The sequence below is a fragment of the Symphalangus syndactylus genome, chromosome 5 (assembly GCF_028878055.3).
Source record: "Symphalangus syndactylus isolate Jambi chromosome 5, NHGRI_mSymSyn1-v2.1_pri, whole genome shotgun sequence".
NCBI classification, from domain to species: domain Eukaryota; kingdom Metazoa; phylum Chordata; class Mammalia; order Primates; family Hylobatidae; genus Symphalangus; species Symphalangus syndactylus.
In genome coordinates this window covers 88296088-88309345 of record NC_072427.2, presented here as the reverse complement: position 1 = coordinate 88309345, position 13258 = coordinate 88296088, and the positions used below count along the sequence as shown (strand labels likewise).

The 13258-nt window shown below is 53.9% G+C and overlaps 1 protein-coding gene across 2 annotated transcripts in view; it reads left to right on the top strand.

The window, feature by feature from the left end:
- Positions 1-13258, top strand: part of UMODL1 (uromodulin like 1) — a 72340-nt gene that overhangs the window by 37134 nt on the left and 21948 nt on the right. Inside the window, exons 10-16 of one of the 2 annotated variants that reach the window (XM_055279775.2) lie at positions 246-383; positions 1667-1908; positions 2413-2617; positions 4532-4789; positions 6834-6946; positions 10742-10955; positions 12714-12851. In XM_055279775.2, the coding sequence (XP_055135750.2) occupies positions 246-383; positions 1667-1908; positions 2413-2617; positions 4532-4789; positions 6834-6946; positions 10742-10955; positions 12714-12851 (1308 nt within the window). Of the gene's footprint in view, positions 1-245; positions 384-1666; positions 2147-2221; positions 2618-4531; positions 4790-6833; positions 6947-10741; positions 10956-12713; positions 12852-13258 lie in introns of both variants that reach the window. The other variant, XM_063639230.1, reaches the window with a different exon arrangement.

Genomic DNA, 13258 nt, shown 5'->3' with positions numbered 1-13258 from the left:
AAGGAATGAACACTTCCTAATCTTTGCCCCCAAATAAGCCAACCAATGTGAAGGTGGGCACAGGCAGGCCATAAGCTTGTCATGAGAGTGTTGGACGGATGCCCCACCTCTGCCCCAAAAGTGCCTCTGCTCCCGGCCGTTCACTGCAAAGACGGCTAGGAAGGACTCCTTCCAGCATGGGTCTGTGTTCTGATCACTCTCTGGTGGTTTTCTCATGGGTTTTGACTTGTGTCTCCCCCTGGCAGACTGGGACGAGTGTGCGGATACCGCGGAACACGACTGCTCACCGGCTGCCTGGTGCATCAACCTGGAGGGCTCCTACACCTGCCAGTGCCGCACCGCCAGGGACGCCACCCCCTCCCGCGCAGGCCGGGCCTGTGAGGGTACGTGTCGACCCCTCTGCCGACTCTGGGAAGACCCCCTGCCCGAGAATCTGGGGGTGGGGCAAGGTCCAATTCTCCATAGGCACAGCGCTGAGGACCTACGCTAATGTTAGGGGCCTACAGAAATGTTTTCATTTCAATGTCTTTTAAAATCAGAAGAAAGAAATTAATAGAAGCATAGTAAATATACATAAAACAATGAATCTAGCTTGGGTTACACTCATCTCTATCCAAATGCCATTATAAAATGTAATTTTTGATAGATTTTTAAGTGGAGGGGTGCAGGGGTCCATGAAGGCCAAGTTCCTTGGGCCCCCGGAAGTCAGGATGCAGCCCGGGGTCGGGGGGGTGGGGGGGGGATTCCTCCCTAGGTGGCCTGGAGTCCCAGAGGGTGTGGCCTGGAGCCCGAGAGGGTGTGGCCTGGAGCCCGAGGGGGTGTGGCCTGGAGCCCAAGAGGGTGTGGCCTGGAGCCCGAGGGGGTGTGGCCTGGAGCCCGAGAGGGTGTGGAAGCCCAGAGAAGCTACAGAGAGGCTCGATGGGGGCCGCTGAGCTCTAGTCCTGCTGTATCGGTCCCCAGTCTTTTCTGTGGGCCAGTTCTGATGAGTGGGTTGGGGATACCTGGGATGCTGAGTTGAGCAGCAGGAGGAGGCCATGTAGGGTCCTAAAACGCAGTGACTGATTAGCAATGTCAGCCCGGACACGGGCGTGGCAGAGGCGCCCAGCCACTGGCTTGCCAGGCCCCGCTGAAGGCTTTCTAGCTGGAAGGAGCAGCCGAGACCAGTTCCCTGGGGAGAATATTCCTTAGACACTGCGTGTGCTGTCCTGCTTCGTAACATCCCACACGTTGTCTTCTGTTTTTCTTATTTTCCTAATGTCCTGCAAGTCGATGACAGCATCCAGCAGCAAGTCCCACACTGAGCACAAATCTGGGGGAAATTGTCCCATTTTCCCAGAGTCCCGATGGATTAATCTGAGGCCTGTGAGAACCAAGCCCTGCATTCAGGTCCGGGTTTTGTAGCTCCCCGGGTGGTTCCCTCACCCTCAACTTCGGTTTCCTCATTTATCCAGTGGAGAGGCGTGATTTGCCTTCGGAGAGCCCCCGGGAGCCTGCAAACATGGGCCCGTGAAACACTCCTGAACGCCGGCTGAGGCCGCCTGCGTCCCTGGCCAGGTCCACTTGGGGATGCAGAGCAGTCCCGCTGGACGGCCATGCTGCCCTCCTGGGAGGGCTGTTTCTCATGGGCGGGATCCAGCAGGCTCTGACAGTGGATGTGTCTTGGCAGGTGACCTGGTGAGCCCCACGGGCGGTGGGCTGTCTGCGGCAGCAGGGGTGACGGTCCCAGCTCTTGGCACGGGAACAGCAGCCCTCGGCCTAGAAAACTTCACCTTGTCACCCAGCCCTGGGCACCCTCAGGGCACCCCGGCAGCAGGCCAGGCCTGGACCCCAGAGCCCCCACCCAGAAGAGGGGGCAGCAGTGTGGTTGGGTATGACAGGAACAACACAGGAAAAGGCGTGGAGCAGGAGGTGGCCAGCACTGCCCCGGGTCTGGGGATGGACCAGGGGAGCCCCAGCCAGGTGAACCTGAGCCAGGGGAGCCTCAGAGAGGGGAGCACCAGCCAGGCGAGCCCCAGCCACACAAAATCCAGCCAGGGGAGCCCCAGCCAGGCGAGCCCCAGCCACGCAAACTCCAGCCAGGGGAGCCCCAGTCAGGTGAACCCCAGCCAGGGGAGCACCAGCCACACAAACTCCAGCCAGGGGAGCCCCAGCCACATAAACTCCAGCCAGGGGAGCACCAGCCACGTAAACTCCAGCCAGGCGAGCCCCAGCCACGCAAACTCCAGCCAGGCGAGCCCCAGCCAGGCGAGCCCCAGCCAGGCGAGCACCAGCCAGGCGAGCCCCAGCCAGGGGAGCCCCAGCCATAGGAACACTATCGGGGTGATAGGCACCACCTCCTCCCCGAAGGCTCCCGGGTCAACCCACAGCTTCCCTCCTGGGGCCACAGATGGCCCACTGGCCCTCCCTGGACAGCTACAGGGAAACTCCACCATGGAGCCACCCTCCTGGCCTTCCCCTACTGAGGACCCCGCCGGTCATGTCATGTGGCATGCCACCCGTTCCACCCGGGAAACACTTCTGAATCTCACGTGGCTGCGAAATGAGGACAGTGGACCCTCCGGTTCTGTAGCCCTGCCATTGACCCCCACCCTCACAGCTCTGAAGACCCCCACCTGTGGTGAGTTCCTCGAATGGTGCATGGGAACTAGGACTAATAGGACCCATAGCCTGTGTGAGCCTCTGGGGGCAAAGCTCCCGCAGCCGTGCAGTCGCAGGCTGCTCGCAATGCCCAGGCGGCTTGCTCATTTTGTGCGTGAGGAAACGGAGGCATCCAGCAGCTGGTTTCTAGTTGAGTTTGGAAGACAGCTTGGTCCCCTTGCCTGTCCCAGACCTCTCTTCCCCATCTCTTAGGGCTCCCTGTCTGCAGCAGCTGGGGCAGAGGTCTGCCTTCAGGAGCAGGCTTTGGGGCTTGTCACATTAGGTGCTGGAGCTATCCCCTGAGGTGTTGACCACCCCCACTGTCCTGCCTCCTAGCAGAGCTGTGCCCCAGCCCCGATCAGTGTGATGACACCCCCACAACAACTCTGCACCCCCTAGTGATGCTGGACTTCCGTAGCTGTTCTGCACCCCTCAGCTGTTCCATCACCCTGACAAGCATTCTGCAGTCCTGCAGCTGCTCTGCACACCAAGGTGTGCTGCACCCCAGCTTTTCTGCACCCCCGGCTCTTCTGTACTCCCAGCTGTTCTGTACCTCCCCAGCTGTTCTGTATCTCCCCAGCTGCTCTGTATCTGCCCAGCTGTTCTATATGCCCCAGAGATTCTGCATTTCCCCAGCTGTTCTGCACCCCTAGCTGTTCTGCACCTCCCCAGCTCTTCTGCACCCCCAGCTGTTCTGCATCCCCAGCTGTTCTGTATCTGCCCAGCTGCTCTCTATCTGCCCAGCTGTTCTGTATCTGCCCAGCTGTTCTGTATCTCCCCAGCTGCTCTGTATCTGCCCAGCTGTTCTATATGCCCCAGAGATTCTGCATCGTCCCAGCTGTTCTGCACCCCCAGCTGTTTTGTACCTCCCAGCTCTTCTGTATCTCCCCAGCTCTTCTGTATCTCCCCAGCTGTTCTGCACCTACATAGGTGTTCTGTACCTCCCCAGCTGTTTTGTGCCCCCTCAGCTGTTCTGCACCCACAGTTTTGTAGTTCCCCAGCTGTTCTTCACCCCAGATATTGAACCTCCGCAGATGCTCTGGATTGTCAGCTGTTCCGCACCCCCGGTTGTTTTTTTACCCCCTAAGTGTTCTGTACCCCCGTCTGCTCTACACATCCAGAGTTCCTGCACCCCTAGCTGTTCTGCACCTCTAGTCATACTGTAACCCCCAGCAGTTCCATGTTACTTGTAGGAGATTTAGCCATCACCAAGGCCCTAGGTGACATCTCAGGAGATTCACAGCAGCTCTGTGCAGGAATTGGGTCTCGGCCATGACAGCCCTGTGAGCTTGCAGAGCTAGCCTGCCTCTGGATTTCATCCAAATGAGCTGTTAAATGTGATCTTCCTCAATGCACTAAGCAGCACAGGCTCTAAGACTAAACTCTTAAGCCCGTGTAAGTCAGTATTACCAAGGGGCTTGGGGTCCTCCTGTAAGAATGGCTCTCTAGCCAGCATTGTCACCAGTGTCAACTCCTAGTTGGACCCTGGGTAAATCCACCCAGGGGTCAAGAGTAGACAGTCCGTCTGAGGTGCCACCAAGAACCTGCTCAAGAGGCCTTCATTCTGGGGAGTCCAGGGGCCTCAGGGATGTATATGAACCATCTGCTGAAACAAAACAAAACCGGAAGCCATTTGCTATCATCCGAAGGAGGGGCAAGGGTGCAGGCCCAGGAAGCCCGGGCTTGGGAGGTTTGTACAGGATCCTAGTCACCCATCACCTTGGCGGCCATCACCTTGGCACCCACCACCTTGGCACCCATCACCTTGGCGGCCATCACCTGCAAATCGCTCATGTCCCCATGGTGACGAATTTGATTCTTGGCATTGGGCGAGGCTTCTTTTCTCCTAGAAATGGCCTGATTTTAATTTTGCTGTTTATGTTCCACTTCCCAGTTCCTGTCTCCATTGGGAGGATCGTGATCTCCAATGTGACCAGCACCGGCTTCCACCTGGCATGGGAGGCAGGTCTTGCTTTGGACTCCACCTTCCAGCTCACTCTGACTTCCACGTGGAGCCCCACTGTGGTCCTAGAGACCTGGAACACGAGTGTGACACTGTCGGGGCTGGAGCCTGGGGTCTTGCACCTGGTTGAGATCTTGGCCAAAGCATGTGGGAAAGAAGGTGCCAGAGCTCATCTGAAAGTGAGGACAGGTAATGGGCTTCCATTTGTTTTTAAAGAGAGGAACAAAAAGCATGAGAAAGACTTTCCACGGGTTAAGGCTTAAGAGAGCTGGATTTGTTTGTGGGCTACTAGGTGTCATTGTTCCTCTCAGCTTAGGGACATCCGGCTGGCTTCAGCAGGCATGCAACCATGGCCAGGCAAGAGGCGGCTTATTCAGGAAAAGGCATTAGGCAGCCTGCGGGCACGGAGGCGGCAGCAGAGTGCCACAGACTGCGCCTGGGAGGCTGCGGGTACGGCTCCCCCGTGTCCTCGTGGGGAGGCAGCATGGAAAATGCATGCGGTGCTCATCTGTTGAGCTGCATCCACTCCCTCTGATCTCAACAGTCGTACAGAGGACTTGGCTTTCAGGAAGGACATCAACAGACAATCAGCAGTCACACGGATGATCTGTGAGCAGCCTGCCAGAGCCTGGGGCCACGAAGTAAAGAATTGAGCAATAACGAATCAAACATAGACTCCACTGCGTTCGAGCTGGACAGTGACAATATTACACATATTTGGATGAAATTCCTCTTTTCTTTTCATTAGCATCGCTACCTGGGTATTTTCTTATGTGTACCTTACCTGGGTAGTCAAGGGCGTGTCTGATGTTGCAGGCTGGTTTTCACACCGTGGGCAGCTTCCCAAGCGTTGATAGCAGTGGTCTGCATGGTGGGGCACACCCCTCGAGGGAGGTGTAAGATGGTTTCACACCGTGGGCAGCGTTGATAGCAGTGGTCTGCACAGTGGGGCGCACACCCCTTGAGAGAGGCATAAGATGGCCTATTGGGATGCAGTAATAGAAGTTGAGAACTTCTATGTATGTGCTTTAAAGTACTAATCAGCCATGGCCTGAGAAATTAGAGAACAGATGGAGTGCATGACATGAATTGTGCACGTTCATGAGCAACTGGAGAGGAGGGAGATCAGTGCTGGCTGGACGGTCCGGCAGCGTGGCTCTGGGGTCTGAGAGCCAGAGTTGGGCCTCTGAAGGTCTCAGCTGCTCTGGACGGGACAGGCTGCATGGGGGACCCCGAACCTGTGAGTGCACTTATACCCACTCTCACCTGTGCGCCTGTCCTGCTACTGATGGCTTTCAGACTGCGTTGCCCATGCCAGCCGTGGAGACTGAACCAGAGGCCCTCAGGGGCAGCAACGACAATGATCTGAAGGATGTAGAGTTTGGGGTTCACCCAGGAATGCATAGCAGAATGGCTCTGTGGTTTATCTTAAGCCTGAGTGAGAAGCTCTGGGGAGATGGACTCTAAGCCCCCTGAGAGGAGAGCTGTGTCTTTCTCCTTCACTGTCTAGAATGCCTCTGGCACGTGGCAGGCGCTTTGCAAATATCTGGTGAGGGACTGACTAAACACTGGGGTGGCTGCCATGCCAGGGCCAGGATGGGGTGGCGACATTCCTGGACCACATTTATGTGCCACCTACTCCTAGAAGCCCTCTGTGGAGGGAAAAGATTCAGATGGAACAGATGATGCCAAAACAGGGACTGCCCATAGACCAGGGGAGGTGGGGCTGCTGGGGGAGTAAGAAGGGCTGGCTCTAAACAAGACCCCTGGGCACCCTGTGGCCATGTGGACTCTGAGCAGGGGCCTGGCCAGGGCCCTAAGTCCTGGTATACCTGGGACAGCCCAGTTTGCACCCGTGGCCCTGGAAAAGTTATTTAATGGTGCCTCCACATGCTTCAAGTCATGCCAGCTTGCTGGGAAATTGTCTGAACACCAGCAAGGGGAATGGCAGCAAGGAAGGAAGGCTGTGTGTGGTGGGAAGACAGTTGCAAGGGCCAAGCTGGCTCTGTGGCCTCTGGAAGGTTCTCCCACTGTGTTCAGGCTTTGTCCTGTGTCCTCTGGAATCTGATGGGCTGTGTCCCCGAGCCCTGGCACTATTCCTTCTTTCTAGAACACAGGTCGGCATTGGTGTGATGCTCTTCCTGGACGTGAAAATACATTTATTAATATTGAAATGTTAGTCTGTTATCTAATACATCACCAACTCCAAATGCGCTTCTCCTCCACCCTGCAGCAGCCCGGAAGCTCGTTGGAAACGTCAGAATCACAAATGTCAGGTACTCAGAATCCTTTCGCAACGCAAGCAGCCAGGAGTATCGAGATTTCCTAGAACTATTCTTCAGGACGGTGAGTTGGTGATATCAGCCCTTAATTCCTTTCAGGAGGGAAAGGGTGGAAGGCCGATAGAATTCTAGGTTAGGCACGGTGGCTCACCCCTGTAATCCTAGCACTTTGGGAGGCAGAGGCGGGCAGATTGCCTGAGGTCAGGAGTTGGAGACTAGCCTGGGCAACATGGTAAAACCCCATCTCCACCAAAAAAAAAAAAAAAAAATACAAAAAATTAGCCTGTCGTGGTGGCGCATGTTTGTGACCTCAGCTACTCAGCAGGCTAAGGCAGGAGAATCTCTTGAACCCAGGAGGCAGAGGTTGCAGTAAGCCGAGATCGAGCCACTGCACTCCAGCCTGGACAACAGAGTGAGACCCTGCGGAAAAAAAAAAAGAATTCTAGTCTCATCCAACTAGGAATCTGACTTGTAGGTCCTATGAGCTCCTCATTTCTGAAGGAAGCCAGGACTTTAAGCTCTGGCCTGGCTCCCTGAGTGTCCCTGTATCTGCCCTGGCAAAGACATGGTTAGCAGACAGGAGGCACAACTCTTCCTCTGCTGCATCCTTACTTCACACTTCACTTTCTGTCCGGTGAAAACTGTTTTTCAGTTGTGGAAACTATGAAGCAGAAAGTCCCTCCAGGTTTTTTTTTGAAACCTGTAAAAAATGAGATTTATTTCATAGACCATAAAATCTACTTTTAAACTGTACAATTCAGTGGTTTCGACTATTTTGCAAAATTGTGCAACCATCACTACTAATTCCAGAACATGTTCATCACCCAAAAAGAAACCTCACACCCATTAGAAGTCACTCCCAGCTGGGTGTGGTGGCTCATGCCTATAATCCCAGCAGTTTGGAAGGCTGAGGTGGGTGGATCGCCTGAGGTCAGGAGTTCTAGACTAGCCTGGTCGACATGGCGAAACCCCATCTCTACTAAAAATACAAAAATTAGCCGGATGTGGTGGTGTATGCCTGTAATCCGAGGTACTCAGGAGGCTGGGGCAGGAGAATGGCTTGATACCAGGAGGCGGAGGTTGCAGTGAGCTGAGATCGTGCCACTGCACTCCAGCCTAGGCGACAGAGCAAGACCCCATCTCAAAAAAAAAAAAAAAGTCACTCCCTCTCGCCACTTCCTCCAGCTCCTGCTAATCAATAATCTGCTTTTTATCTCTATAGATTTGCCCATTGTGGACATTTCACAGAAATAGAATCGTACAATATGTGACTTTTTGTGTCTGGCTTCTTTCAGTTAAAATGAGGTTTTCGAGTTTCATCCACGTGGCAGCATGTGTCAGCACTGGATTCCTTGTTATGGCTGGGGCATAACCCGTGCAGGCTCATCCATTCATTCACCGAGGGCACTGGGCGGCTCCCTCCTTCTGTCTGTTATAAATAGTGCTGCGATGTCCCTGCCTCAAAGTTCTTTTCCTGCTCATTCCTGCATTCCTCCCTGCCATCCCCTCAGCATTTTCCAGGACGCTATCTGTTACCATTTAGTGACGTGCCTTCTTGTGGACTTTTTGAGGTATAGGGAGTGCCCTTGTCATAATCTAGTGATTTTGTTTGCACGGAATCTCACATTGTAGATTTCCTGAGTCTGGGCTCAGCACAGAGAGGGTTTGACATTGCCACCTAGTGGCCTGTCGTGGTAATACCGTAGCAGGGCTGCAAACCCCAGCCCTTCACCCACAGATGAGAAGATTCGGCAGCTTAGCTCATTCCCTGCTCCTGGTTTGTGCATTCAAGAGTTGCTGACGGTTTGACTAATAATATGGTTTGATTAATAATGTGATTTCATTAATAAGGTTAAATAGTAGTTAGAATATTAAACAACTAACACTGAATCCTTCCACCAGGCTCTAGTGGTCAAAAGAGGCAGCTCCCTTTCCTTCCCAACTTTCTTGATTAATCTTTCCTCTTTGAACCACTTCTTCCTTTGCCCATTTTGGGGGATGTTGTTTTTCTGTTTGCCTAGAATTTCAGGACAGCAAATAATTATACAACTTAATCACAGAAGTAGGATGTTAAGAGAAATTTCGGGGGTTTCACTTGCTAATAACCTCAGACGCGGATGTCCAGGAGGTGTTGGCTGCATGCCTTGGTACCTGGCTCTTCACCACTTCCTAGCAAGGGGCCTGGAAGTTTGCTTAGAGGTTGGTTTGAAATGCAGCTAAAAGTCACATTAATCCAAGACTATGCCAGATTCCTCTGAGAGAAAGAGAGAGGGAAGAACTGATTGTGAAGATGGTCACGACAACAGTCATCTACTGAGCCAACCAAGGGCAGCTGTGGTCTCCCTGGGGTCCACAGTCTCTGAGAGGGACAATGGATCTGTTCACCTCGGCGACCCAGAAGCCGGGAAGTGAGTCCATCACCCAGGCCTTGAGCCATCGCACCTGTGAGGACAAACCCTGGAAGTGCCCATAGGAGATTTGCATTGAGGATGATTGAAGCTCATTATAAGATTGTTTGCCTTTCTGGGTGCTTTGACCATGATGGGTTAGCGTGGAATCATATAGTGTGTGGTGTGTGACTCTGTCCAAAGAGACAGAGTAGAAAGCGGGGCGTTCGGGGGCAGGAACCCCGTGTCCTAATAGGGATGTTGGAAATGCTCACAGGAAGCAGTCTGGGGACAGGTAGGGAGGGAGAATGAAAGGAGACATGTTCTGCACTGTCAGGAGCGAAAGGGCTGTTCCAGAGAAGGCAGCGGGCAGTGGTCTCCCTCCCCACCACCCGCACCCAGCCCCTGCCCTCCCCACCACCCCGCACCCAGCCCCTGCCCTCCCCACCACCCCGCACCCAGCCCCTGCCCTCCCCACCACCCCGCACCCAGCCCCTGCCCTCCCCACCACCCCGCACCCAGCCCCTGCCCTCCCCACCACCCCACACCCAGCCCCCTGCCTCCCCACCACCCCGCACCCAGCCCCTGCCCTCCCCACCACCCGCACCCAGCCCCTGCCCTCCCCACCACCCGCATCCACCCCCTGCCCTCCCCACCACCCCGCACCCAGCCCCCTGCCTCCCCACCACCCGCATCCAACCCCCTGCCCTCCCCACCACCCGCATCCACCCCCTGCCCTCCCCACCACCCCGCACCCAGCCCCCTGCCTCCCCACCACCCCACACCCAGCCCCTGCCCTCCCCACCACCCCGCACCCAGCCCCTGCCCTCCCCACCACCCCGCACCCAGCCCCTGTCCTCCCCACCACCCCGCACCCAGCCCCTGCCCTCCCCACCACCCCGCACCCAGCCCCTGCCCTCCCCACCACCCCGCACCCAGCCCCTGCCCTCCCCACCACCCGCACCCAGCCCCTGCCCTCCCCACCACCCGCATCCAACCCCCTGCCCTCCCCACCAGCCTGCACTCAGCCCCCTGCCCTCCCCACCAGCCCGCACAAAGCCCCCTGCCCTCCCCACCACCCCGCACTCAGCCCCCTGCCCTCGGTGGCTACAAACCAGGGGTGTTAGGTTCTAGAAGCCCTTGTGAGCCCCCAGCAAATTTTAAGCCCCGTGAGGTAGGGTCTCTGCCTGTGCCCCAAGTCCCACCCTCACCCCACAGGCATCTTTCTGAAGCTGTTTACTGGTTTGGGGGGGAAACAAGGGCTCTTCTCATATCACAGATACTCCCAGGCATTTGTGCTGGGCTTGAAAACACGGCAGACAGGAAAGGGGCCCAGAACCAACCTGTGGCTTTTACCTTTGTGCCACGGGCCAGCCCTGCTGCTGGGCAGACTGGCAGGAGGAACCGCCTTGAGACGGGCATCTGTTTCCTCTCAGCGTGGGGACCTCCTCACATGGCCTCTTTCCCCGCAGGTGCGGGGCTCCCTGCCAGCCACCCTGTGTCAGCACATGGACGCTGGCGGGGTCAGGATGGAAGTCATTGGCATCACCAACGGCAGCGTCGTGGTGGAGTTTCACTTGCTGATAATCGCAGATGTGGATGTCCAGGAGGTGTCAGCTGCATTTCTCACTGCCTTCCAGACCGCGCCTCTGCTGGAGGTGATCAGAGGCGACACCTTCATACAGGGTACGAGAGGCTGGGATGAAGCCTCTCCCATGTTCCGGAACCAGAGGCAGCCAGAGCGCAGCCACCACCCTTTGCTTTTGAAAGATGTTGTGTTGTGCCCATGTGGTCCTTCTTCCCCCAGAATTAGATGAAGATGTGAAATAGATAGGACCCTGTCTGTCCCTCTTATTGTGATTATAATTTTGTAAAGGTTGAAGTGTTGAAAACATCTTCGGGTGAACCTGCAGATCCCCAGGGGTGCTGCTTTCTTTCTGGGTCGACTGCTCCCCCGCTGCTTGTTTCCATGGGCTGAGGGCAGATGCATCCCTCTCTGCAGCCAGACTCTCAAGCATAGTTCCCGAGGAGATCCCAGTAAAAATAATTAATGAGAAAAGCAGGGAGCAAAAGACAATTCAGATTCTTTTCTCCTATCATACTTGAACATAAATGATAAATGGCTTACAGTTACATGTATCAGAAACAAAAGACCTTTTAAAAATTGAAGATTCATATTAATTTTTTGATTTTTAGAATAAGGACTTCCTAAAGAAAATACAATTTTTAGAGGAAAAGGATGAGATGCTGACTACATGCAGAGAGAAATCAAAATAAAGGCACCATTTTAAAGCAAACAAAAAATTTTTCAATAATTTGATGAAGTGTTAGTATCCCAAATATATAGAGAGATCATACAAATAGATGATAAATATTAAGAACCTGATGGATAAATGCACAAAAGCTCTACACAGACAAAGTATAAAAGAAGAAATATGAATGACTAACAAAGATGTGGTAACCCAAGACATCTCCATTAGAATGCATTGCACTTTTTGCCCATCAAATTGCAAAAAAAGGTCTCTTTACTGCTGACATGAATACTGGTGAAAGTGTAGTGAGGCAGGTGTTTGCACAGATTGCTGGTGGAAGAAGGATTTGCTCACGCTTCCTGGAAACCAGTTTGGTGATATAAATCAAGCACTTTCAAAGTGGCCATCCACTTGGATTCTGATATATCACCTCTACGACTTTGTCCTAATGAATTTGATCTCAGTTTGGACCGTAGTTTAAATACAAATATGTTACTTTGTATTCAGTGTTACTTTAAAAGCCAAAGAGTTGGAAGTCACCAGTCATCCAGTAACAAAGAAGGTGCTAAATTAGCAGGTGTCCCTGCCCCAGGCTGTTGTGCAATGATGAGAATAGAGGTTTGTGGATTTGCATGGAGCTAGTTGGTGGCAGAGGCAAGCTATGCTCTCAGAGCATGCCTGCATTTTAAAAGGCCGGAGGGAAATACGTCCACATGCTAACTTGCCCCTGGCCATGCTTTTCTGATTCTTATCCATGTTCTGCAGTAAACCTGTTTTGCTGTCAATAATCAACCCAGCATCATGGTGAAGGGCAAATGGCCTGAGGGCCTTCTGCCGGGGGTTGGGCTTGTGGCCTGGGTCCCTTGGACTGGACCGAGGTGGGTCTGGGGGCCTGTGCATCTCCTGGTTACTCCCAGGAACTGAAGGGATGGCCCTGCTCTGCCCAGATCCCCCTCCCAGCCCTGGGCCAGAATCATCCTTCCAGAACAGCCCCTGCAGACATACCTAGCCGTTCCCAGCCCCGGCTGCAGGAAGCCTCCTGTATTCTTCAGAACTGGCGAGCTTGACTGCAGTCTGCTGAGGCTGGAGTTTCCAGCTTTGTCTGTGAGATGCACTCTCCCCCAACGAGGCTGCTGTGAGCCCTCAAGCCCCCAGGGATGTTCTTCTGTTTTGTCTTCTAAATGTTGTGCAGATTATGATGAGTGTGAAAGGAAGGAGGATGACTGTGTGCCGGGGACATCCTGTCGAAACACCCTCGGGTCTTTCACTTGTAGCTGCGAGGGAGGAGCCCCCGACTTCCCCGTGGAATATTCTGAGAGACCCTGTGAAGGTAATGTTGTCAGAGTTTCTTTTTCTGGAATAGTGTCTCATAATCGGTTTTTTTTTTTTTTTAAGGACATTCACATGCAAAGGGCTTCTTGTCCCTCTGAAGTCATATTTTTATGTCCTGGGGAAGTTTCCTGTGTGTGTGATGTGGGTGCACGTGTGTGTGTGTGATGTATGTGTACATGTGTGTGTACATGCATGTGCATGTTCCTTCCCATTCTTTCATATGTGTCCAGGCTTCTGGGCAGTGCCTTATCTCTCTGAGTGCTAGCTCTGATATCCACAGAGATATGTGGATTTTTCTGAGAGAAAATACGCACATACATGAGGTGTGAACGTGCAGATGCTGAGCGACCGTTTTGTGAAACACGCAGCCATGGGACATGTGACACAGGGGAATGTTTCCTCTTG